We start from the raw sequence: 27,740 nt of genomic DNA, 5'->3' as shown, positions 1-27,740 counted from the left end.
CACAAGAGCAACAAAGCCATAAAGTATCTAGAAAATAACCTAAAAATAAAACACACAGGGGTGCCCGGGTGGCTCAGTCGTGAAGTGTCTGCCTTCTGCTCAGGTCATGATCCCAGGGTCCTGGGATCGAGCCCCGCATCGGGCTCCCTGCTCAGCGGGGAGTCTGCTTCTCCCTCTCCATCTCCCTCCGTGTGCTCACCCACGCTCTTTCTCTAGATCTCTCTCTCTCAAATAAATAAATAAATCTTAAGGAAAAAAAAAGTTCTGTTCTTATGAGCACCATTCTATGTCACAAAGGCAAAGACTGTCCTTGATTGGGAGCCTAATTTATATAATCACTTTTTGGTCCAATTACCTGAACAAACAGACCCGTCGGTGGGGACTTAATACACAGAATAGTCTCCAAATTTTTAAGCAGGGACTTTTAATAATCACCTTACAAGTAAGAGAAGAAATGGAGTCCCCGGGGGGCCGTGACGACCCCCATCAGCAGTGCCCTGCGGGCCAGGACCTAAAGTCCAACTCCCACCCAGGGCTCTGTCAGCTCCATCGGAATCGTGTCTTTTCCAGGGAATATTTTGTCACCCCATCTCAAGACACTATTTTACATCTCAACTGTATATACTTTTTCCAAGGACGTATTTAATACTAGACTTAACTCTGAAACCAATGAGAAAATATATCCACAGACATACTGGTGATCCAAGTCCGAGTCTATGGGGGGCTTCTATGCCAGAGCAGAAAGCGCCTCACATACACAGTTCTGCCTTTTGGAAATTGATCTGTAGGTTTTACAGACTATTTGTATCTTTGGTAAAGTATCTCAGATACAAGGCTGATGGGGCAGTCTGCAATCACAGGCATCATTATGAATAGGTCGAAGCTGCACACCCATCAACAATGGCCTAGAGTTACGGGCGTCCGTCAACACTGATAAATGCTACCAACCACGTGTGAAAGTGAAACCTGCCCCTCGTATTTAACGGCCTCCTGAGCTCTAGAAGGCAATGCATCCTCAGCGCAGGATTAGGCAACTTCTCTGCAGATCTGCATCTTCTCTGAGAAGAAACAGGGAGAATGTCCTTAAGACCACCTGTGTGCACCAATGTCACCAAAATAGCAGGGTGAAGAATTTACACAGCATTTTCCAAAATAAGTGATGTCCTTCACAGTTAGGACCTCGGAGATGATGTGCAAACTTGTAGCTGAGGAAGACTGGCCATCCGCGGCCTGAGAACCGGTGGCTTTCTGGGCACACCATCCCTAGGCCTTGGCCTCCCGGAAAACCTAAAAGCGCCCTGTTGGTGTGTGCCCGCCGCCACCAGGTCCTCCTCAGGGCAGCCCCCTGCAGGCTGGGGAGTGGCCGACCTCAGGCCCATCCTGCATCTCTGTGTACCTGGGGCAAGCACAGCTCAGGGCACAGGCCACGTTCAGACCTGCTCCAAGAGTAAGCAGGATGGTTTGCGTCAAGGCTCAATTCAAAGGGCCTGTCCCCACTTAAAGAAAAGGAATACACAAAAAATATTAATCATGTTTTCCTTTTAATAAGGCTTTTTACTCAAAAGTGTAGCTTTGAAAATCTCTAGCTTGTTGTGAAAACCAGAAAAGCCAGGGAGCCGCCTCACTTCGAACACCGCCATGGCGAGCTGGACCGACACGGGAAATCAAATGCAACACTTTAAAATCAGAGCCAACATTTAAAATTAGGAGGATGATGCATGTCCTACTGTGATTCAAGGAGAAAGGACAAGTTCTTAACACAGTAAAACAAAACACAAAAGGTAAACAAATCTTTAGAAATCACTAGATGTGTGTGTGTGTGTGTGTATTTATATAATTAGGATTATCATCAACATTTAAAACTATTAAAAATAAGGTTGCCACCTTCACTTTTCTTTCAGTACCGGGGTGTTATTTTCTTAGGAAAAAAAAAAAGTTTCGCCCCAACCCTCAAGTGGCCAGACCTCAAGCCCGCTCTGTGCTGTACAACGCCCCCCCTCCCCCACGCTGAGCCCCCAGAGCGCCGACACCCAGTCCTGCTGTCGTCCTGGTTGTCAAGATGACAGGCCTACAAAAGCACAGCTGAGAGCAGAACTGCATTCTTCCCCAGGAAGAAAACACATTTGCCCACAATGGGTCTACAGAGTCTTCCAAAGCACCTCATTGGTGGCTTGATAACCTGTTCGTTTTGCCCAGAAGCAAGATGGCAATCTTAATCAAAGAGGGAAGCTAGATTTTTTTAAATAACTTAAAAAAAATCGTTTTTATATAAAGCAGCAAAAACATCTTTTCCTCTCTGCAGAAAGAAAAATGTGAACAAGAAAACACAGCGATGTAAATGGACGGTTCATAAACTTGCTCAACTCACCCCCCACCCCCCACCAGACGGCACCTCCTCTCAGGGCTACTGCTCTCTACCACGCTCAGTGCTATCTGAAGAAGATTCTTTGGTGCCTTCAGTCGCTCTTTTACTTTCCTCCTGATTTAAATTTCCCTTTTCTGACCTGGTCCCGTTGGGGATAGAGTTTTCACCATTCACGAGCCCGTTTTCCACAGCCTTCGCCCTGCCGACGGCCTCGGTGAGGGTGAGGGCCTCCTGCACCCCGGCCTCCTCCTCCAGGCTCCGCAAGGCCAGGGGCAGCCTGGCGCCCCCCGTGCCACTCTCCTCACACCGGGGCAGCGGGGCCCCCACCTGCACCTGCTTGCGATAGTGCTCCCGGTTCGCAGCCGCGCTCTTCACCGCTTTCTCCAAAATCTCTTTTTCTCCTAAGCGCAGCTTGATGGCCATTGCTGCACGAACAGAAAGGTTGTGGTTTTTCAAGAAGGATTTGTCTTCCTGGAAAACGAGAAAGAGCAAAATTAATTATAAGAAGTCTAAATCAGCAAAAGTACAGCGACAGAAGGCAGATCAGTTGTTGCCACGGATGGGGGCACGAGGGAAATGTGAGGGGTGACAGAAGGTTCTAGAACTTGACTGTGGCGGTGGCTGCAGGACTATGTGCTTATATCAAAATGTACACTTTAGAAGCGTGGGTTGTATTGTATTTAAATTACACCCCAAGAAAGTGATCATAAAACCAAAATGGTGAGCCTAAATCAAACGGTATCCCACCACATTTGACAGGGAACTTGGCTTATTTTAAAAATCATTCCTTGTCTGTCTCGTGCACTGCCAGGCCCCAGGGCTCGGCACTGTGCTGAATGAATGAATGAAGGAGCGAGATGCATGTGAAGTTAGTGGTGCAATGGTAAACCTGGAAAGCACAAATGAAAACTCAGAATTACAGGAAAGTGTTGAATAATTTTTAAAAATTCATCTTCTAGTCAACAATGCCTCAAGAGGATTCTTTTGATAAGTATAAATGCGTTAAATAGGAAAATATTAATAAGTTGAATGAAAAATATCAGATATACAACGATTTTGCTAACAAAAGTCATTTACATTTAGGAAGGAATCTCTTTTTAAAAATCCCTAAAAACATGACAAAGCTCAAATCCTCACTGAAGCGATCTAATTACCTCAACAGTTGTTTTGTATGTTTTTAAAAGAAGCGAGGCTCGATCTTCAAGAAATGTCCAAAGTCTGACCTCATTGTCCCAGCTAACGGGATATTCAGAATTACCCAAAGTGAAGATTCTGTCGAGAGCATTATCTCCCAGCAAATGCTCCTTCAATTCTTCTGCAGAAATACAAACAGCCATCTGTGAGGGAGGAAACAGCACGGCTTCTCATTTTAACAAGCAGCCCACCTTGGAAAAGATCTTCCCCAGCGACGTCACCCGCCTGTGGTGAAAAGCTCCCCGGGATCGATGGGCTGGGCCAGGCCAGGCTAGGCTCTCCAGAGTAAGTCACACCAGCCTTCCTGATTGGGAGTCCAGACCAAGCCTCGGCACAGCCCTCCATCTCTCGTTGCTTTTATGAGGGACACTGAGAGCTTTTAGACAGTTTCACAAGATACGTTTTAAGGACAAATCTACAGGGACACGTCCCTTATTCTGACGACAGCCTTCTGGCAAACCACGCGCTCAGTCACACCAACGGGGTCAAAAAGACGTTCAGGTGAACAATGTAAATAGTACACACGGGTGACAGCACAACAATCCAGTGGCCCTTCTAAATTTAAATCAGATTGGTGCTCATGGCAGCAATAGACCTGACAAAGCTATCTATCTCCTCTTACAACACATAAACCACAAACCGAAAGAAATAAGAAAAATGGACTATAAAAATCTTAATGAAAAATGTGCCTTTTTCCCTCACTTGTCAGGAATTTAAACAGAAATTACAAATAAGCATAAGTGAACAACTCAATTACCTTCAAGTATATTTAAGAAAAGGAAAGGATGCAGCAACTGCTCTGAGCATTTCAGCTCCCGGCACATTATCTTCAAGAGACCCAAACATGCTGATCCTATTCATGCTCAAGAAATACACCCCAACTTCTTATGTAATTATGAGACAGTATCTCTTTCAGAGCAAAATGCCCCACAGCTGTCACTATTTACAATTCAAACTGAAGAATCTGCTGCCAGCAAACCAAACTTTTATTAGTATTAGTTAGAGGAATTCAAAGAAGAATACATCAATTGTCTTGACACGACAAATTATCTTTCTATGACTAAAGAGACACTAAAGAGAATCAGCAGACCTAAAATGATTCAGGCAGTTTGTTTTTTAAGGAAAAAAGAAGTTAATCTAATGTTCAAAAAAGAAATTTACTAGGTGGCATTTGATAGCAAAAGATCATGATAAAATTCAGGGTTTTTATATTTTGGATCCTATAGTTTATGTTCTTTGTATAAAGTGCTGAAAATTTAAAACATGCTTCCTGAGTGGTAGAGATTTCTTTTCAGAAGCCCTCACTAAGGTCACTGGTTTTGTTTTCTTCCTAAACCCGCCCAGGGTCTGCCCTCAACGTTGAAAAGCTAAGGGGCAGAAGCAGAGCCTTCTCTCTCTGCTACTTTTAACAGTGAAACTGGGCTTATTCACTCTACTGGGAACATGAAACCACCAAGGGGGGGCGGAAGGGGACATGAGGCCGTGTCACCATGTGACCAGAGGCTTCGTGAGTAGGCCCTTTCCCCTGCTTGCCTACAGCTAACAAAGCCCTGACAGATCCTCTGAGTCCCCACCGGGGCTCTGTGCCTTCACCCGGCCACCACGGGAGTACATGTGGGGTCATGTGACCAGTGCCCTAGCTCCTCAACCTGGCTCCGTGTTGAACGCTGGTTCGTCCAGACCCCTGGACTACTAGGATCTCTTCCACGAATCTTGTTCTTTGTAAACCAGCAGGAGCCACGTGGGATGCCTGGGACGCAGGCTCTGGATGAGCAGAGCTGGGTCCTGACGTGGGGCCATCACCTGCCAGCTGAGGGCCACGTTACTCCTGCTCTTCGAACTGGAGTTTCCACGTCAGTCACGTGGGAATCCCTATGCCTCACAAGCCTGATGAGAATGAGCACGAAGTCCGCCCCACACTGAGCACTGGCACAGTGACAGGGATCAGTATCACTGTCGTCTCTTGTCACAAATTCCTACAGGCTATGAACTGTGACCTTCAGTGTTCTAGCTCTGCATCGTATGCAAGAAAAGCCCACAGGAAACCCTTAACTCGAGCCACGACCAAAGTACAAACTAGCCGGAAGCGCTAACTTGAGGGGCAGTGAGTCTACAGCAATGTGGCTGCTCAGAAGGGGCAAGTGCCATCTCATAGCTCTGTGGGTTCCAGCAGCTGGTGTCTACACTGCCTGGGTCTGGGGACTGTCTCTACCACCTCCACCCTGATGTCAAACCCTGGACCGGACAGCATTTCTCCTGCAGCCAGACAAGAGGACAGGGGGGCCAAGGACAACAGAGCCCAGTAGACTCTGCCTCTGCAGACCAAACCGCCTCTTCCCTGCTGCTGGGGCAGCTTCCTTCGGAGAAGTGCTTATCTGTCTGCTCAACTAGATGGTAACTCACTTACTCACTTCTTCCTACCCAATCTGGTTTGCACAGGATCACAGGATTTACGGTAGTTTACAACAGCAAACACACACACACAATTACAAGTGAAACCTCAAGGAAGGGAATCATAAAGATCAGAGCAGAAATAAATGACATAGAAACTAAAAAAAAACACAATAGAACAGATCAATGAAACTGGGAGCCGGTGGTTTGAAAAAATTAATAAAACCGATAAACCTCTAGCCAGACGTACCGAAAAGAGAAAGGACCCAAGTAAGTAAAATCACAAACGAGAGAGGAGAAATAGCAACCAATACCCCAGAAATACAAACAATCTTAAGAGAATATTATAAAAAATTACAGGCCAACAAATTGGATAATTTGGAAGAAATGGATAAATTCCTAGACACATATGAACTACCAAAATGGAAACAGGAAGAAACAGAAAATTTGAACAGACCAATTACCAGCAAAGAAATTGAACCAGTAATCAAAAATTTCCCAACAAACAAAAGTCCAGAGCCAGATGACTTCACAGGCAACTTCTACCAACCATGTAAAGAAGAGTTAATACCTACTCTCAAACTATTCAAAAAATATAAAAGGAAGGAAAGCTTCCAAATTCATTCTATGAGGCCAGCATTACCCTGATAACAAAATCAAATAAAGACACCACAAAAAAAGAGAACTACGGGCCAATATCCCTGATGAACATGGATGCAAAAATTCTCAATAAAACACTAGCAGATCGAATCCAACAGTACATTAAAAGAATTATTCACCATGATCAAGTGGGATTTATTCCTGGGCTGCAGGGGTGGTTCAATACTCACAAACCAATCAACAATACACCACATTAATAAAAGAAAGTATACGAACCATATGATCCTCCCCATAGATGCAGAAAAAGCATCTGACAAAGTACAACATCTATTCATGATAAAAATCCCTCCACAAAGTAATAGGTCTAGAGGGAGCATACCTCAACATAATAAAGGCCATATATGGAAGACCCACAGCTAATATCACCCTCAATGGGGAAAAACTGAGAGGTTTTCCAGTATGGTCAGGAACAAGACAGAGATGTCCACTCTCACCATTGTTATTTAACATAGTACCGAAGTCCTAGCCACAGCAATAACACAACAAAAAGAAATAAAAGGCATCCAAATCAGCAAAGAAGAAGTCAAACTTTCACTATTAGCAGAAGACATGATACTATATATAGAAAACCCAAAAGACTCCACCAAAAAACTGCTAGAACTGATAAACGATTTCAGTTGCAGGATACAAAATCAATATACAGAAATCTGTTGCATTTCTATACACCAATAATGAAGCAACAGAAAGAGAAATTAGGCAATCAATCCCACTTACAACTGCACCAAAAACAGTAAGATACTTAGGAATAAACCTAACCAAAGAGGTAAATGATTTGTACTCTAAATTAAACTACAGAACACTTATGAAAGAAATTGAGGAAGACACAAAGAAATGGAAAGACATTTCATGTTCATGTATCGGAAGAACAAATATTGTTAAAATGTCTATACTACCCAAAGCAATCCACACATTTAGTGCAATCACGATCAAAATACCAATAGCATTTTTCACAAGAGCTAGAACAAACAATCCTAAAATTTGTATGGAACTACAAAAGACCCCGAACAGCCAAAGCAATCTTGAAAAAGAAAAACAAAGCTGGAGTCGTCACAATTCTGGACTTTAAGTTATACTACAAAGTAGCAGTAATCAAAACAGCATAGTACTGGCATAAAAAAAGACACACAGATCAATGGAACAGAACAGAAAACCCAGAAATGAACCCACAATTATATGGTCAATTAATTTTGACCAAGCAAGAAAGAATATCCAATGGAAAAAGACAGTCTCTTTAACAAATGGTGTTGGGAAAACCGGACAGCAACATGCAGAAGAATGAAACTGGACCACTTTCTTACACCATACACAAAAATAAACTCAAAATGGCTTATTAAAGACCTAAATATAAGACAGAAAACCATTAAAATCCTAGAGAAGAACACAGGCAGCAACCTCTTTGACATTAGCTGAAGGACTAGGTATGTCTCCTGAGACAAGGGAAACCAAAGCAAAAATGAACTATTGGGACTACATCAAAATAAAAAGCTTTTGCACAGCAAAGGAAACAATCAACAAAACTAAAAGGCAACCTACTAAATGGAAAAAGATATTTGCAAATGATGTACCTGATAAAGAGTTAGTATCCAAAATACATAAAGAACTTAACAAACTCAACACCCAAAAAACAAATATTCCAATTAAAAAATGGGTAGAAGACATGAATAGACAGTTTTCCAGAGAAGACATACAAATGGCCGACAAACACAGGAAAAGATGTTCGATATCACTCATCATCAGGGCAATGCAAATCAAAACCACAATGAGATACCACCTCACACCAGTCAGAACGGCTAAAATTAACAAGTCAGGAAACGACAGATGTTGGCGGGGATGCAGAGGAAGGGGAATCCTACACTGTTAGTGGGAATGCAAGCTGGTGCAGCCACTCTGGAAAACAGTATGGAGGTTTCTCAGAAAGTTAAAAATAGAGCTACCCTATGATCCAGCAATCACACTACTAGGTATTACCAAAGAATACAAAAATACTAATTCAAACGGATATAGGCAACCCGATGTATATTGCAGCATTATCTACAATAGCCAAAATATGGGGAAAGAGACCAAATGTCCACTGACTGACGAATGGATAAAGAAACTGTGGTATATACATACAATGGAATATTACTCAGCCACCAAAAAGAATGAACTCTTGCCATTTGCAACGATGCGGATAGAGATAAAAAGTATAATGCTAAGCAAAATAAGTCAGTCAGAGAAAGACAAATACCGTATGATCTCACTCATATGTGGAATTTAAGAAACAAGACAAATGAGCAAAAGGGAAACAAGAGAGACAGACAAACCAAGAAATAGACTCTAAACTCTATAGAACAGGGGTGCCTGGGTGGCTCAGTCGTTAAGCGTCTGCCTTCGGCTCAGGTCATGGTCTCAGGATCCTGGGATCGAGCCCCGCATCAGGCTCCCTGCTCAGCGGGAAGCCTGCTTCTCCCTCTCCTACTCCCCCTGCTTGTGTTCCCTCTATCGCTGTGCCTCTCTCTGCCAAATAAATAAAAAAAAAAAACCTTTAAACTCTATAGAAACACAATGATGGTTACCAGAGGGGAGGTGGGGGGGGGGGGAGATGGGGGAAATAGGTGATGGGGATTAAGGGAGTGCACTTGTGATCAGCACAGGGGATATATGATTCCCATATTGTACATATTACACTATACATTAACTAATTGGAATTTAAATAAAAACTTAAAAAAAAAGTAAACGTGAAACCTCAGGACCATGGGATTGGGACGGGGGGGTACATTTTCAGACAAAAAATGAAAACACAACCACAATAGGTCAAATCTCAGTATAAGAAACCCCAAATGTCTTGTCTTAAGTAAACATAAAAGTAGATGCTCAATACATACATTTAACACTTTCTGTACCCGAAATCAGAGGCTGCAGACAAGAACATTTTGTGATGTAAACAGATTCTGTTTGCAGCGTTAATGACTCTAACAGGATGCCTGACATTAAAAAGCTTGCCAGCAGTTTCAGATCTGGAACGCAGAGTCAGCTGCCCAGTGAAGTCCTGTGGCTCACGTATGCCACGCTGACCACGTGACGTCAGGGGGCACTCACACGTCAGCACGGCGCGAGTGAGAGGAGGCTGTCTGCGGAGCGAGCACAGCAAAGACGCCCCTCTACAAACGCAGAATTTTCATGCAGACAACCCCAGATGTTTTAAGTTATCTTCCAACCCATTAGGGAATCAGTTGTTTATTACAGATGAATATTGACAACACATCAAGAATTTAATAAAACATTTCCAGGGTCAAACAGATCCACTTCGGTTTCCAACAGTGCCTTCTCCCCTCTCCCCAAAAAGTGCTCTAGTTTTAAATAAACAATTGTATCTTTAATCTGAATCTTTAATCTAAATCTATGATTTACACTTCATGAATTTTTTAAAAAGTCAACATCTTTTTTTTCCCCCGGAAATCATTTACCTTCGGTCATGCAGAACACACGGAGAAAAGCCAGGAGCTGCGCAGAGACCGGTGGCTCGGTAAAATGCAGCGCAAACACACTGGAACTGACAAAAGTGGGAACAGCATTAGTCCCCCTGCCTGGGCACCTGCTCCCGGCAAGCGAGATCCCTTCACTCTACACTCTGCAGGGTGGGTCATCCTCAAGGGGCGCCCACCCCTCGCCTGAGCCCTACAAGTACTGCCTTGGATGCCTGGGAAGCACAGGACGGCAGGCTTCCCGGAGAGGACAGTGGTGACTGCCGGCTGTCCAGCTGTCCAGCGTCTAAAAGCCTTCACCTCAGGGTGCACACGACATACTCAGAGAATTAAGTGTGCCTGTGGTTCTCAAAAACTGTTAACAATAATTTATGTTGAGTTCACATTTTAATCATTAATCAAATATTGACAAGTTCAATAAAAACAGGTCTGGATAATCCATTTTCATTAAGAACGGTTCCTCCATTCCCCGGAGAACTAATAAATCATAATTCTTGTCTTCTTTATCATTTTGCACCTCAAATGCAAGAAAATCGCGAAGAATTTCGCCAGAAATTCTTGAATGGGGATCATGACTTCATTACAGAAACTAATGGTGGCAAAGAATTAAATGAAACAAATTGATCCGGGTCATTAACCTTTTCAAGGTGAAAGACACCAATGATCCACAGTATTTATTTAACTTAATGAGGAGCTCAGGCCGTGTCCCCTGGAACGGACCGTGAGTGCTCCCAACGACAAAATGCTATTTATCTGAAAACACTGCTAAGTCTCCATGCATCTCTGTTTAAACCTGCTGTGTAGCAGCGACAAAGACATGAAGACAAACCACTCTAGAGAAGTTGTATTAACGCACCAACTAAACACTGCACAACTGAAAATACTTTAAGGGACACAGGAAAGAGGTGAGTGTTTCCGTACGTACGTGGGGATGCCGGCGCGGGCCAGGACCTCAGCCTTCATGGCGTACAGCCGGTCACTCTTACTGACTCCCAGCTTTATTTTCACTCTGTCGTGTGAATTATTGTCAAAGAAAAAACCACTGTGGATCACAAACTCTGCATTTGACCGAGTGCCATAAAAAATGTAAATCTGAGATGCAGTAAAGAAAAAAATAAAGGGATATAAAAGAAATTCAACATCATTCTCAATACAGAGCAGGGCAAAGGATCAGTTCCCCTATGTTCAACTGTCCTTTCCACTAGGGTCACACGACAGCTCTACAGTGACTACACGTCTCCCCTGCAATCCCGCAACGCCCCAGCTGCCCGGACTGAGCCGGGTGACAGAGGCTGTCTATTCCCGCTGCCGCGTGGGCCTGCCTGCCTCTCAGAGGAGCCCGGGCCACAGCGCTCCCTGCCTCCTCCCCGTCCCTGGGACAGCGAGACTAGTACGTACGGCTGACAACTGGCGACCGTCCCCCCTCTCCTTCTAATACAAGAGTCTCCCCTGGAACAAGATCTCAGACAATGTCTGTCAAGACACTCATTTCCAGGTCCTGTGGCAATTCGGCACCTAGCAGGAGGGTTTCTAACTCTTCTGAAGGAAGGGCCGATCAGCACTTCGTTAGTTGGTTTTGTCTCAGTTGGAACGTCAACGGTGCGTCAACGGCTGACGTCAGTTCTGCTTTTGGGGGTTAACTGCTTGGTCATAAGCCCAATAGGCAGAAAGGAGGCATTCAAAGATGCGCATTTTCAAATGTACTGAAAGGCCTGACCCTGCCCCCACCCAGGTTATGAGAGAAAAATTCACGGATTAAAGTGGATATGTAAGATCCACGGCTCCCAGTCCCCTTGTTTTTGCCATTTAAATAAACAGCCTCTTTATAAACAAGGTTCTAATCAACAGAAAAAGAGAGAGAACAATGCGGATTATGTAATCGAAAACTGTGTTCTACTGTCATAACACAAAGTTTATTTTCAGTTGACAGGATCACAAATATTAGGTCAACTGTGCAAGTAAGTGCCTTCACATCTTTTTTCTTTGTGGACCCAAAGCACAGTATGTTTCTTACAGCTTTGGGTCTCAAGATGTGTTCCCTAACCAGTCCTAAATACAAATCCCCCACTTTTCTGAGTTAAATACCCTCTCACCCTGATCCACGCAGTATTAACCCCCTGCCCACTGGCCAGCCAACCTTATGCCGCCTACCTGCTCTCCCGCCCGGAAGTCCCGCAGAGCGACACACTCACAGCGATCATCTTCCAGGTTGTAGCCGGTGGTGATCTAGGCGGGGGAGAGGGTGACAACTGTGAGCACCAAGGTCTGCGGTCCCCTCACTCATGAGGGTCTTTTTCGGCAATTAGAAGATAAAAGATACCCAAAGGTACTGCACTCTGCATGCTTTACTAAACCGACAGAGAACTGCTTGGTTATTTCCATTAATCCTGTTTATACCAGAGATTCTTATACAAGATTCTGCACCTCGAGTAAAGGACCTAACTATTAGGAAAATACAGTGTACAGATTATCACTCGCTGGCCTCAAGCATAGTCACTTGTCCCAAACCAAGCCCCACAGACAGAAGCAGGGTCTCCTGGAGAACTCTAGCTGAATGGCAGCTACGTTTGGCCACCAAGAAATGAAAGTGTGTCTTCCGTTGGATAAAGAATCAGGGAAAAAGAAAAGCCTGTTTCTAGATTATGTACATATTTTACCCTGAAATTAGAGAAATTGGAACTTTCAGATAAGCGAAGGGAAAATAAAATAACTGAGCTGTAGCCTATCCATTTTCAGCTGCGTGCTAGGCTGTTAGCATCTCTAAGCCCGCTCCCTACACCAGAAGCCTGCATCTCTCCCCAATCTCTCCTGTCCTGGGGGGCCAGGCAAGTCCATGTCTCGATGCACAAGGCACAGAGATATTCCTGGTGCCACTGCAGGTCAGCACTTGAACTCCTAAATTATCCTCTGGGTTCTTTCCTTCCTCGTCATTGCCCTGCATGGCCGAGGTCCTTACCGTTTGCAAAAACCTTCCGACCGGCTTCCAATTCCTCACTGTCCTTCCTGCATCTCTAGTGACACTACAGTGTCGACCTCCTGTTTAAAACCTTTTGGTGGCCCTCCACTCTACCCATAGGAAAAAATCCAAATTCTTGAGCACGGCCAATTTATGAGGAGGCCCATGTCTCCCTTCGGCCTCTTGACCTGCTATCGCCCGCCACACCGGTCTCTGCTCCAGCTCCCTCGTGCCTAGAACTACCTTTTGCACCTGTTTTGCCTGAGCCCCGGCTTCTTTAGGGGTGCCTGCCCTTATCCTACCCAACCACCCTGCACTCCCAGAGCCCCTGTGTTGTCACCCCTCATCTAACACCTGCCCCACCAGCCAGACCTGGAGCTCCCTTTTCACCTGTGTCCCCAGCGCTGAGCACTCTGTACCTGACACCTGAAACCCTTTGATAATATTTACTTGATGCATGAACCACCAGGGTAAGGAACGGGGTCCCCAATTTATATTAAAAGCTCCTTCTGGGGCGCCTGGGTGACTCAGGGGTTAAGCATCTGCCTTCGGCACAGGTCATGATCCCAGGGTCCTGGCACTGAGCCCCGCATCAGGCTCTCCCCTCAGCGGGAGGCCTGCTTCTCCCTCTCCCACTCCCCCTGCTTGTGTTCCCTCTCTCGCTGTCAAATTAAAAAAAAAAAAAAAAAAAAGCTCCTTCTTAGAAGTCCACCCCTCAGAGCAGCCTCCCCAGTCTCTTTGATTGTCTGAAACTGCATGTCCTGAGAATCACCACTCCAGACCGCTGCAAGTGCTACTTGCTCATAAAGGTATCAACAGCTTGGATCCAAAAACTTACTTCCGAATCCAGGGAATGGCATTTTTAGGATGGAGGGCAATGTGACGATCATCCTTAAACCCAGTATCCCCAGAACCAATGGCCTATGAACCGTCTACCTAGAAATCCCTCATGCTTCTGCTCTGCAAAGCCAACAGAGACACAAAAGCGACAACAAATGAATTGCAGCTCCCAGGAATCTGGCACATCTCCGCTCACAGGACAGTTTCAACACTTGATAGGATCAGCCCTGGGAAGTTCCTGCCCACTGTCAAAATCGCTGTTCTGACCCCAAAACATGATTCTGGTGACAAGGATAGAACAGGAACTGCCTGAGAGCTCCCTGCCCTGAAAGTCTGCATTTCCGCAGCCATGTTTACCCGGGACCCGGCAGGAGGCGCAGATAGCAGGAGGGCAGGCAGGGAAGCAAGAGGGGCAGGAAAGGGCCAACAAGAAACAAAAATAATTAGGTAGAAACACGGGAGGTAGACAACAGGCCGGGAAGGGAGGCTCACGGAAGGGGAGGCATGGGGCGATGTTACACAGGGCACCCAGAGCAGCCTTCCTTGAGGAAGTGTGTAAGTGGTCTTGCAGACAGTGTTTCAGGCAGCAGGAACAGCCCATGCAAAGGCCCAGAGGTGAGTGTGTGCTGGTGTCTGAGGAAGCCCAGGGTCCCAGACCTGTGTGTGCTGGGAGTATAGTGGGGACAAGTTAAGCAGGGAGCCTTGTCTGTTACTTATAAAAACCTGGGCTTTCACTTTGAGACTGGAAGCCTTGTATAAATCTAAATGTTTTAGATGTTTTAATACTCAACCAGAAAGACCTTGAAAAAGAGCCTCTCTCAATTCTGCTTAAATTTCCAGGAGAGTTATGCTCTCAAATACAAGGGCTGGTTACTTCAACATGCTTTACCTACTGGAACGGACACAGTGGCCTATAAACCACTTGGCAGTGTCCTCTGCACAAACCGAACCAGCTCAAGAAAGGAAAACTGCTGCTTACATTAATTCTGAACCAGTCACGCAGAATTTAAAGATACATCTTATCTTAGAATTTAATATGATGTCCATGAACTTGTCTGAATCTGTTTCTCCAAGTGGCTAGGAAATGGGCTCACACATGCCACCATCTCTGGCCCAGGGACCAACCCAGCCTTTTCCCTTCTCCCCTAGTTCCCTGCCGCTCCTGGTCTGGAATTACTGCTGTAGGCTCGGCTCTCCCATCTCTGCTCCCAGAAGCAGGTTTTTGTCAGAAGCACAGCGTTGCTGGGTTACAAATTTCTACCTACTCCCTCGGTGGTAGTCAGAACAGACAGACAACGACTGTCAAGATAGACACACACAAAACAGAAAATCGGCTGTCTGAAAAGCCAAGCCTTAATTTCAAGGACCTTATTTTTAAAAAGAGATTAACTGTTAATACATGTGATATACAACTTCATAGTGTTAAAATAGATTCTCAAATTCTACCAGACGCAATCTCCCTTGAAGTCTTATAATTACAACGGAAAATGGTTCAACCAAGGTGTGGAGTTAAGTATTCAGGGAAAACGACCACTATAAGAAAAAGCACCAGCATCTTGTAGAAACCTTCTAAAGGCTAGCAATGCTTCGCCAGCTCTGGGGTGGGATGCAGACTTTATGAACAGCGCTAGAGAAAACACAGCATTCGTGGTTGTCACCAATGCATTATTTTTATTTTGAGATGCACTAACTTTTTGTTTTTTACTCCTAGAGGGAAAAGAGTGAATAGTTTAATCCGATTTACATGAAAGCAACACAAAAACCAGTGTGTATATAAAGGTGTGAGGGCGCAAATGCACACAAAGGAGAGAAAGAGTTGCACAAAACCATTAACCATGTACCTGGAGGGTGTTGAGCAGAGGGACCCGGGCCACGGGCAGGGCAGGGTGCTGGAGGGGAAGGGAACCTCCACATTTTATTCCCGCAGAGGCCTCTGTTTAACTGTTTTTGCTTGTTTACAATAGAGTATGGACTTTTTTAAATTTGTGATATAAAACAATGAACTCTAATGATCAATCACGTTTGAGAACCAATGATCTAATCCAGTGAAGCAAAAAGAAAAATACTATAGTCAAGTATTAAAACCTTTTTGAAAAATTTTAGAACTTCGATCTTGTAATCAGTGTTAAGATAGCTCTGAAAGGAGAAAAAAAAAAAACAAAGAATGAAAGTAAATAAAATATACTGCTCCTTACTATGGCTAATTAAATTAAGCATATCTAAACTAAGACAGAAATATAATTGTAAGAGGGGAACTCTTCGTTCTCCACAAGTTAAGAGTATGCTTGTTGCTACACCTTTCCAAATTAGCACCAGGGTATTCCAACTTCAAGTGTTTGGCACGTGTTACATGTGTTCTGGCCGTTTCGTGGGGTTGGATGTGAAACACTCATTTACAGCATTTTTTAAGCCCGTTTATAGTACTGCTAATAATAACAAAGGGAGCTGATGTTGAGAAAAGATGAACAAAAAAGTAACCAAGCTGGTATTCCAGTTATAATGCTTAAAAATTCAAAATATTCTGAAGTTGATCCTATTTCTGTGTACGGGTATCAGGAAATCTTGCTCAGACAACCCCCTCAGCACAGAGAGCGCGTCAACCTCCACCGTTGCCGGGAATCCAAAGAACGCTGAGGAACAGGGAGCCAGCTTCCGTGGCTTCCTCCTTTCACATGTCGTAATTAACAATCACCCTCAAATTTCCTTATTTTCTTAGTGTCTCCTACCCGGTTCTTCCCACGCCAACCCTGCATGCGAGGCCAGGAGCCAAACGCCCCAGAGCGCCTCCTCCTGCCCCAGCACCAGGGAAACCAGCACCAGCTCCTGAACAAAAGCAGGTTAAGAAGCGGGGCCAAGGATGTGGCAGTGTGTCAGGTGAAGGGAAAGGGAACAGCGAGCAGTCAGAGAACGTAATGGCCGGGAATGTAGTCAGCAAAGAGAAAACAAGGAACAGAAAAGGAAAAAGAAGAAAGGTGTTTTTTTTTTCCTTCAATAAATCAGTATTTTAAGACAGTAAGAAAAAAAACTTTGGTTTAGTCTGTGGTTCAATAAGATAAGAAAATGAATGTTTAGGCTGGAATTAGGGCTTAGCAAATAAATGCAGTTCACTGTGGTTTCTGAAAGTGGAATGAGATTCAAGTTCCTGGTTTTTAGGATTCAGCAAACGCAGAGAGAGAAAAACACCAGCTTCTCTCTGTGGGAGGTCGGAGGGGTGGCTCGGCTTGGTTCTGCCTGCTCCCTCTGGAGGGAGGCAGCAAGGGGGCAGGATTTGCAGGTGGAATGTCCACTCTAAAGCTTATTCACCACAGCTCCCCGGATTAAACACAACGCAGAGGGGGCGTTACCAGGCCGTTGGTGTGATTGCACATGTCCCATAAAGGAATCAGCGCCAGGGTCACCCGGGAACCGTCCTCCGTGGGAATTTGGTTTTGTCGAGTCATAACAGAAGAGACTGCCCACCTGTAACGATCAGAAAAGAGGTGAACTACGGTAGGCACATTTCAGAGCCCAGTGCAGTGAGACCTCCACGACAAACTCTGGTTTGTCTGACGTCTCACCAGTGTTCAAAACCTTATCCTAAGTACCACAGGTGATGATTGGCCTTCTTCATCATCATTTAAAATTAAATCTAGGGCTGAGGGGAGGAAGGGGAAACTGGGAGGGAAAAGGAGACAGAGAAAACCCAGGGGTGAGGATAAAGGGGGGATGTTCCATCCAGGGAGACGGAGAGTCTGGAAGGAGGGCCGGGGACAGAGATCTCCAGGCCTCCAGGCTTCAGCCGGGACCCCCCCCCCCCCCGCCCCGAGCCCACACCACCTTCTCCTACCCAAATGCTAACTCTGCACCTGTATGAAACCTCAGTGAAAGGCAAACAACATAACTCCTTTCTGACCAGAAACCCTCTAAGAACTCAACAAAATGTGGCATGTTATTTTTTATTACATTGTGCAGTCAATTAAATCTTTTTGTTTAAAAAAAAATTACATGATTTCACTCATATGTGGAATTTAAGAAACAAAACAGAGGAGCATAGGGAAAGGAAAGGAAAAATAAAATAAGATGAAATCAAAGAGGGAGACAAACCATAAAAGACTCTTAATCATAGGAAACAAACCGAGGGTTGCTGGAAAGGAGGTGGGTGGGGGGATGGGGTAACCGGGTGATGGGCATTAAGGAGGGCACGTGATGTAATGAGCACTGGGTGTTATACGCAACTGAAGAATCATTGAACTCTACCTCTGACACTAATAATACACTATATGTTAATTAACTGAATTTAAATTTTTATAGAAATCCCCACTTTACACTAAAATAGTCTATTTAAAAAGGGGGAAAAGTCCTCATGACCACCCCACGTGAAAGTTAATCTCCACTATCACCTGGCCACCTTGGCTAATCCCACCACTACAGGTGAAGGCAATTTCTGTGTGGTTATTAAAATGCTGATCCTTACCCCAGCTGTCCATTATAACTTCTGCAGGACTACCTGTCTGGGGGCTTTAACTGGTCACAGCAGATCACTTCTTACTGAAGTACTTCCCACTTCCAAGATCCCCAGATCACTCAGAAACCACCCCCCCAACACACACAATACACAACACACACCAAAGATGTAAACACACACACACCCCACAACCATCCCCCGCCACACCCCAACACACACACACACACACACCCCACACCCCACCCCACCCCCACCAACCTGTAGTCCTCATAAGTGAAAGCATCCTTCAAGGGCAGTTTGTTGGCGTGAGGATGGGTCTGGGAATTAGAAGTTTCAGAAAGCAGACGTGAAAAGAGAAGAAGGGAAAACAGAAATCAGTCAGCAGAATTTCATTATTTAGCTGCCTAACAGATCCTAACAAGAGCCAAATGAAGCAGGAGGCGTCCAGCCGCGCTACTGAGGGATCATCGTGCTATTATGCTCTCATACATCACTGTCAACTTAATTTGTTGTGCCCAGCAGCCGCCATAAATCTGCTTCTTCATATTTCGATACCAGAACCCACAGACACCACACAAAAATAAAATTTAAGGTGGACTGACTTAACCAAAGGTGGGCACACCCACGCTCTGAGAATCTGATGCAAACTGAAACCGGGAGCCTCCGAAGTTAGGGGTCTGTCCTGGCCTTCCTCGAACCCTTCTACCCACAAGCTGCATATCCCTCATGAATACATTTCAAATCTCGTCTTATATCGATAAAAGGAGCAATTAAAGGCACTCTAATAAATTGAAGGTTCTTTCATTTATCTCCGACTTAAATCATTTGGATGGAAATCAACTTATGTGCAAATGAATCATATACGTAGTAAATGCGGCTCAAGTACAGAAAATCAAGAGAAAGAGTTTTGTGAAATAATAAATTTTACAAACAAGACAAAGATAAAACAGAGAATGGCCTATTTAAATCGGACTACATTTTTCCCCCTCTGGACAAAAGAACATTTGGTAACGATGTCCCAAACGTCACACTTATGAGAACATTTTATCCATTCCCTATTCTCTCAGCACAACGACCCCCCCCACCCTGGACCTTTCCAGCGCTCAAAAACTTTGTCTCAGTTAAGAAATTATAAGCTGTAACAGCATAATTTTAATCTTCGGTTTCAATTCCGGTCTGACAGAGACGGCAGCGAGTGACCAAGTGAGCAAACGGCCATCCCAAAGACGCGACGAGACCCCGCGGTCCGGTCTCCGCGCCGCTGCCGATGCGTGGAGCTCTGTGCAGCACGCAGTTTGTATCCTGGAGCATTAGCATCACAAGTGCACGGCCATTTATCATCGCTCCCCGTAATGTACTTGCTGGCACCACGCGCAGGACAGTAGGGGATGAGGTAAAAGTGGCTCAAACCGTAAATCAATTAGAAAACAAAAGCTTGTGCTCAGTGCGCAATTTTAGGCAAATTATATACTACAAAAGGCTGCCAGTTGGGTGTTAGCTCCCAGGTGCCCGCTCTCTCCTCTAATTCTTCACCCGGTTTTAACCCTTAGGATTAAAAGTCAAAACATAATGTGTGTGTAAGTTTGAAATGTTGCAGGAACATAAATGAAATTAAAGAAGGTATGTCTCAAGTCGATATATAAAATGACATATTGCCCAGAGGACTTTTCCAGCTGCTGGTGGCAGATCGGGATTTTCTCTGTTAAAAAAAGAAAAAAAAAAATCCGATGCTTTGGTCAACCCCAGCGATGATGCGAGAATCCCAGGGCTTGAAGGTTCTTTCCAAACTCTTTTTGTAATGAATGAAATGAAAGGCCATGTCCTAAGAGCCTAAAGATGCTGTCCATTTACCGTTAATAAAACTTAGCCGTAACAGTGTTCAGGTTTTTCCTTATAAAAGTACAAATTCAGCAGGTAAGAACTGTCCCTCCACAAAACCAGAACCACTGTGCCGGTAAGAAGCAGCACAGCAAGGACCTCGCCTGCCGAAACCCTCTCTCACTTACGATCAGTGACACTTCACATCTGCGCCACGGCGGACGGGGGCAGGATGGCGCACACGCCACCGCATTTCAAACTCTAGGACGTGGGAAGCATTGTTGTTTTTGCTATTTTAAAATACTTTAATTCATTTAAACTGTGGAATGCACTATGGTATTTAGAGAGTTGGTAAATTCCAACACTCAATCCCATAGGTATTAAGAATCTGACCCACCCTCCCAAAAAAAGTCTGACTTACTGAATAGAAGAAAGGATGACAATTTTCAAAACTGGAATGCTGAATGTCAAAATGACTTGAGCAACGACCTTCCACCATTGCAGGACCCTGACACAGCTGTGGACTCTGCAACCGTACTCAAACAAGGTAACCTCCTCAAGGGCCAAAAAGATGGAAAACTAACTCTCCAAAATGTTTCCCTTCCTCCTATTTATATACCTTTCTTACCGAAAACAGAAGTTCATGCTCATAGACCTGGTGAAGTCGTAAAGACAACTCAGGGGGAAAAAATATGCAAATGCTTTCCTCAGATTAATTTTGATGATTATTTGGCTGTAGGGTTATGTAATATTTGCAAAATCTGTTAGAAATAATTGTTCCTATATGCTTAAAAATTAGGGTGTGCCTCCTGTATGTAATTCTGGTATAAAAAGCTATTCTGCCACAGAACACATGCACTTAACCGTTATGCTGAGGCACAATTTGACACTGTGGAGAAAGGCAAATAACTGCCATTTCAACAGGGCTCTCACCACTGTGGCACTATCGCCACCTACTGGCCTCAGGGTAGAACAGGCAGAGCCGCAGAGTTCCTCAATTCCTGAATTCCTTCCCAGGGTTAAGGCCTACAAAGCAACTTACAGTAAACCCAATCTAGGGTTTATCTACTAGAATAGCTACTGTTTCAGCTTTACTCAAGCAAAATTTGGATTCCAAAAAAAAAAAAACAACACCTACCCTACCTCTTAAAAGTATTGTACAATAGTTCTACAAGGATCTTGAACCATTGAAATATTGAAAATGATTTGCGTGTGAAAAACATTTAACTTTGAAAAGAAGTAATTTCACATATCCTGAAAAAATGAACAAGAATAAGAAAAATACCGGTTTCAAACACTCCTGAAGCTCTGGACCCAATGATTTTTTTTTTTTTAAACACCAAGTCTTTTTCCTGCTGAAGACCAAGTTAAGGCTTAAAAATACATCTTGCAAAAATTTTAATATTAACCCAAAGTTATTTGAAAGTTCCTAAAATGTTCTTGGATGAAAAGTCTTTAAGGTCATCCATTAAAGGCAGGATAAACATTCCTCACCTTATAAAGCAAAATCTGATCAAGGTTTTGTTTATCATGACATATCTTCTCCAAGAGAAGACATTCCTAAGTTGTACTCTAAAAAAGTAGGGGAGCCTCGGTCACTCAGCCGGTTAAGCGTCTGCCTTCAGCTCAGGTCATGATCCCAGGGTTCTGGGATCGAGCCCCACGTAGGCCCTCTGCTCAGCGGGAAGCCTGCTTCTCCCTCCCCCACTCCCCCTGCTTGTGTTCCCTTTCTCGCTGTGTCTCTCTGTCAAATAAATAAATAAAATCTTTAAAAAAAAATAAAAAAGTAAATTAGAACAGAAAGCTTATTCTTTGTGGCCAATTAGCTTTCGCTGTGACTCGTTTCTGAGACACAGATGTACCTGGGATGGGTGAGGAGGGCCATCCGGCAGTGTCAGGGGCAAGTCTGGGATCTGCCAAAGCATTAACTCCCTCCCCACCCCCACCCCATAAAGACAGGGTTAGAAACTAGCCACAGATTTTTCTGCAGATTTTTAAATGATTGATATTTTTACTTTTTTGAGCATTATAAATATTTGAAGTTGGAGAAATAAACAGTTGGTGAAGCTCATAATCAGTCTTGAAGCCCTGAAGAGCTTACTTTTAAAAGAGGACTCCTGTTTCCTTATGTGAACAGGCAACCCAGTGAAGTCCTCTTCCGTTCCCTTTTCTGCCAAAAGGAGGTATTCCAGATGAGACACAGTAATATTGTATCTAGTACAAAATAATCACTGTGTTTGGGAAAGATTAATATCTAAAATCGCTTGTTTGGCTTCAATAAAAAGAAGTAATATTGCTAAATATGTAAGTATGACATTTTGAAGAATTTACCATATTGCATGGGTCTGGTAGCTATGCTTAAGGAAATTAAAAACCACTACAGTCAGCATATTTGATCCTTATTAAAGTTCTGTCTTGAACTATCACTCACATAAAACAAAAATAAACCGAGAGGAAATTTAAATAAAACCTATGGATTACAAGAGTTTGAAGATGAAAAAAAGGAACAATATTCTGGCTTTAAAAAATTGATTTAGCATGCAGCTTCTCTTTATAGTCCCTTGATAAAAATGAAATCTCCCTAACAAACACTTAATAAAACCTGTCAATATCTCTGGAAAGAAAAATGACACAAATGCATTAAGTATTAAATACCCTTGGAAAAAGTCACATATTCCATGAATTTTTGATGCACTATCTTGACATTAATGTAAAACCTTGGTATTTATAATTGACAGAGATTTAATAAAGTGTAAAAGAAGATGGCTGCAGTACGGCATGCCGATTGTTGGGGTTGATCAGAAATGAGAGATACAGACGTGCACTTAAACTAAATCAACAGTTAATATGTGTTACACGGATCAGCTGCAGCCTTATTTTAAGCTCATACAACAAACCTTTGTGGAGAACCAAAATAAGCAGACTTCGTTATTATGTGAATTCCTAATTCAGAAACATCTAGTATGGGAAACAGCTTTGCAACAGCTCTGCACACGAACAAAATGCATTTGACTTAAAGTTTGTTTTCTTTTTAACATCTAACAGAAAGCATTTTTAAAATAAACCAAACCAAAGATAAATGCTCCCACATACAGAGAGAGAGGCATTTCCTAAAATAATTCTCAGAAGGAACTGTATTCAACCTGAGGAAAGATTCAAAACCCTCTAAGGGGGAAGAAAAAAAAAAAAAAAGGATTAGAACACACAAATGGCCTCTAAGACACAAACACCAAACACTTTCCAAAATCAGATCTTTATTTTCTAAAAAACACCTCCACCTACACAGACTTTTATGAGGAAATCAAGTTGAACACATTTAATAATCACCTTCAAAGAGGCATTTAAATATACTAAAAGGAGAGTGGCTCAGTCCTTAAAAATGACTCCTAAATACTGTATTTTAAACAATTTACAGCCTGCTATAATATGTACTTGTTAATTTCAAAAATATATACGGTAGTTCAGTGACTTATTAATGGTTCTATAGTATCAGGAAGGGCAAAATACAAAATTCAGAAGTTGTACCTGGTTTAAGCTGATAAAAAAATAGCATGCAATTAAAATTTTCCACCTAAAATATGACTAAGATTATATTTGGCTTTACTTCTTAAGTGTATATTAAAAGGGACAGCAGGGTTAACTAGCTGTGGGTAGTCACACCTAACTCCAGTGATGGTTCCGTTTCTCTTATTTCTACAAGGATAAAATCAGTCACCGAACCTCAGATCTGAACTCTGTGGGTGGACGCAATTAGACGTTTGGGAGCTCTTCTCACGGAAGCAAGAGCTCTTTGGTGCTTTCAATGCCACCTGAGAGAACCTTCCACAAAGCAGCCCCGTGGCATCCTCCCTAAGCCCAGTGTGGATCCAGGTCTCAGCAAATGTCAGGTCCATGCAGATTGAGAAAAGAGAGGCAAAAGGCAGCTTCAACCACCCCCTATCCTGACGCCTGGGGAGACCTCTCCTCTTCCACGCAATTCCACGAGAGTGGGCAGAAGGAAAGAAGGGTTTCCCCTGCAGGAAGCTGAATGAAGGAGACAGGGCAGAAGAAAAAAAGAAGAAAGGACAGGGCAGGAGAGGACAGCAGGACAGAACGGGGAAAACGCAAAGAGTGCGGGTTTCGGGGGTGGGGGGCAGAAGGGAGATTATCACGGAACACGAAGGCCTCTCCCCCAGTGAAGGCCGCGCAGGTGGCATGCTCCTCATGCTCGACCCGCCCTGCGTTTTCTAAGTGGACATAACACAGTTTAACAGAATGACAAGCTGCAAAATAGCTACCAGATCTAAAATTTAGTTCTGATGACCATAAATCAGAATCAAAGCATGGTTCAGGTATTTGGCTCTTGAGGGAAAAAAATCAATTTTTAAGGCTTTTATTTTTAAACACAGATTACATCCAACTCTTCAGGGAATTTTCCATCATAAAGTTCTTTGAATTCACTCAATATGATCAAATAAATACATCAATACACATTAAATTTAAATGATTTGCTTTTCACTTATATATACATATTTAATTTTTCTACAAAAATGCGTATTACCTTGTAATAAAAATGTTTAAATTAAGAAAATAAGATTAGTGGGGAAATATCAACGTCATTCAATAAATTTACAAAATTACTCTAAGATGGAAGAATTGTTTTTTTCATTGGAAGGCACTGAAATCTATAACCTGTATTCAGTTTAAATTAAATTGAAATTTGCTGAAGCACTGCAAAAGATATGCCTCTTCAAAAACTTTACTAGTCACCAACTGTAAACCCTGAAGATAGACAACTATGAACCAAATACAGTTACGATCAATCAGCATTTTCTGACTGCCAACCATTTATCCACTGACCAAATATTTATTGACTCAGGGAAGAAAAAGGTGAAAATAGGTTAGGACTAGAAATTCATTCATTCAACAAATGTTGTATTTACTGACCATGTGAAACGGAAGGCACTCTGGCAGATGCCGTGTGATAGGTGGGCAAAAAGACATGGTAACGTCCTTGCAGGGGGTAGGGGGGTTCTGCCTACCGGCAGTCAGAAGAGTCCCTTAACAACAAGCCGGGGGACCCTTCTCCGGGGCCACCCTGGTCAACCACCCTGGGTTCCCTGCTCTGCCTCCTCCCGGCCGACCCCAGTCTGCCGCTCTGTGAGTGTGCGTGTGTACGCACACGTGTGCACATATATGCACATGCGTGAGAGCATTTGACACCTGTTTCTCTCCCACAGCAGGGAACCTCAGTGAGGCAGGGACCACGCCTGTTTTGATCACCAGAGAATCTCCAATGGCTCGCATGGTGCTTCATTCAAAGGGCTCTTCCTCCTTCAAGTGCTAAGGAAACACCCTCCTTTGCTGGGTGGCAGAGGAGAGCGCTGACCTTGTGGAATTAGATTTCCTGTCTATGGCTCCAGAACAGCCCGAACAAGAGGCAAGATACAGGAGGTGACAACTTCCCAAACCACCAGGACTCCACAGGGGATGAGAGGCAGGGCCAGGGGACCAGGCGATCTGGCTGCAGTGCAGTTACCACCAGGGAAATGGGGACCTCACGCTCCTGGTCTGAGGGGCGCTCCCCCAGGCTTCAGAGACACAGCTTTCCTCCTCCGTTTCTTCTACCTTCCATCCCTTAAGATGAGGATATTCTCCCACCATCTGGGGGTCAGAGAATATTCTTTCTCCCTCTCTCTTTGTCCCCAAATCTACCTTTAAACACATTTATTTGAGAAAGCTCTAAGAATCCAAGAGGGAGCAAATGGGACCAAGCACGGCAGTCCTTTGTGCCAAAGAGTCACCAGATTTCCCTCCTCCATACTCCACCTCATCCAGCAGCGTGCACCCTTGGAAAAGGTTAGCCCATCCCTTCCCGTGTCATCGCTCATCACCCAGCTCCCTGTGCCTCTATTTCCCTGCCGGAAAAGAGGGTTGGACAAATAACTTCTATCTTTTAAGTTCTAAAATGCTTTGTTTCTTTGTCTTTTGACACTCCCCCACCTAAATATCTCAATCTACTGATTAACCTGAGGACTCTAAACCATAATCAAGAAGACAATTCCACCACATAATCCATGATTATTGATAAGGTAACTTACACTTGCAGCTCCTCAAACTTATCAATAATGAAAGTGCCAAGACACAGAATGGTAAAAAGCAGTTATTGTTTCAGAAGGACACATCTGCATCAAGGAAGCAGGCTAGAATTACTTGTCATCAGCTTCATAGTATCTTACTTTTCATTTCAGCTATTTCAGATTTCAGTGATTCAGAATAAAGACTTTGGATTCTGGTTAAATTCATCAATCCAGCATGATCAGAGTCCCCAGTCATTTGTAAGATGAGAGCATTATGACCACCACTGTGAAACCAATTTCCTTGATAGGGTGACTGACATTCAGAGCATGCATATAAACTCTTGTCCTAGAAAAGGAAGTACCATGCTTGGTACATAGGAAAGCTCTCTGCATCTCCAGGAGAGAGAGACAGAGAGGAGGAGGGAGGGAGATTGATATCAACGATGGCCATTTGCTAAGCACTCTGTGCAAGGAACTCTTTTGAGAACTTTACGTGTATTTATATACTGCTGACCCTTGAACAACACGGTTTGAACTGTGCAGGTCTGCTTATATATGGATTTTTTACAGTCCAGTGCTGTAAATGTATTTTTCTCTTCCTTAGGATTTCCCTAATAACATTTTCTTTCCTCTAGCTTACTTTATTGTAAGAATACAGTACATAATACATATACGAAATGTGTTAATCAACTGTTTACATTATCTGTAAGGCTTCTGGTCAACCAGTTATTGGTAGTTAAGTTTTTGGGGAGTCAAAAGTTGTAAGTGGGTTTTCATTGGGGATGGAAAGGGTCAGTGTCCCTAAAACCCGCATTGTCCAAGGGTCAACTATAATTTAATCATTGTGATGCCTATGAAATAGGCACTGTTATTAGCCCCATGCTATTGATGCCGTAACTGATGGGCACAGAAGTTACCAGTATGTCCAAGGCTGCCCAGTAACAAGTGGTGGGGCTGGGGGAAAGACTTAGGCCACTGTTTTCTGGATGTTACTTTAAGGCAAAGGACAATCAGTTGTCCTACTTTTATAAATATAGCATAAGTTCTGATATGGTAAATACATTTTTTCTTGATGAAATCCTAGAAAAATGCTTGGCAAATATTGCTTTCACTTAAAATTCAGCATATTGGGACGCCTGAGTGGCTCAGTCGGTTAAGTGTCTGCCTTTGGCTCAGGTTGTGATTCCAAGGTCCTGTCAGTGGGGAGTCTGCTTCTCCCTCTCTCCCTCTGCCCCTCCCCCAATTTGTGCTCTCTTTCATGGATGTGCCCTCTTTCTCTCTCAATAAATAAAATCAATTTTTTTTAATTTTTAATTTTTTCAAAATTAAAAAAAAATAAAGTAAAATTCAGCATATTGGGCCACCTGGCTGGCTTAGTCAGAAAAGAATGTGACTCTTGATCTCAGGGTTGTGAGTTCAAGCCCCACACTGGGTATAAAGATTAGTTAAACAAATAAATAAATAAACTTAAAATTCAACATAAACCCAGCCCTGCCACCCCCAGCAGGCCAATACCTGAGGCCTGCTCTGGGAATCTAGCTCCACGCAC

At 43.6% G+C, this 27,740-nt stretch overlaps 1 protein-coding gene across 4 annotated transcripts in view; it reads right to left on the bottom strand.

Annotated features, from left to right (window-relative positions):
• Positions 1 to 1,522: 1,522 nt before the first annotated feature.
• The window catches only part of SETD3 (SET domain containing 3, actin histidine methyltransferase), a 78,717-nt gene continuing 52,499 nt past the window's right edge, over positions 1,523 to 27,740 (bottom strand). For 2 of the 4 annotated variants that reach the window (XM_034992783.1, XM_034992782.1), the window contains exons 7-13: positions 18,573 to 18,631; positions 17,215 to 17,329; positions 12,226 to 12,300; positions 11,000 to 11,166; positions 10,057 to 10,142; positions 3,520 to 3,680; positions 1,523 to 2,836 (exon numbers count right to left, since the gene is read on the bottom strand). In XM_034992783.1, coding sequence (XP_034848674.1) covers positions 2,405 to 2,836; positions 3,520 to 3,680; positions 10,057 to 10,142; positions 11,000 to 11,166; positions 12,226 to 12,300; positions 17,215 to 17,329; positions 18,573 to 18,631 — 1,095 coding nt within the window. In that variant the 3' untranslated portion in view covers positions 1,523 to 2,404. Of the gene's footprint in view, positions 2,837 to 3,519; positions 3,681 to 10,056; positions 10,143 to 10,999; positions 11,167 to 12,225; positions 12,301 to 17,214; positions 17,330 to 18,572; positions 18,632 to 27,740 lie in introns of those variants that run through there. The other 2 variants (XM_034992784.1, XR_004677028.1) reach the window with 2 other exon arrangements.

Source organism: Mirounga leonina, unplaced genomic scaffold (assembly GCF_011800145.1).
Source record: "Mirounga leonina isolate KUSES-001 unplaced genomic scaffold, KU_Mleo_1.0 Mir_82, whole genome shotgun sequence".
Lineage (NCBI taxonomy): Eukaryota > Metazoa > Chordata > Mammalia > Carnivora > Phocidae > Mirounga > Mirounga leonina.
This window is presented reverse-complemented; position numbering and strand designations above follow the sequence as displayed.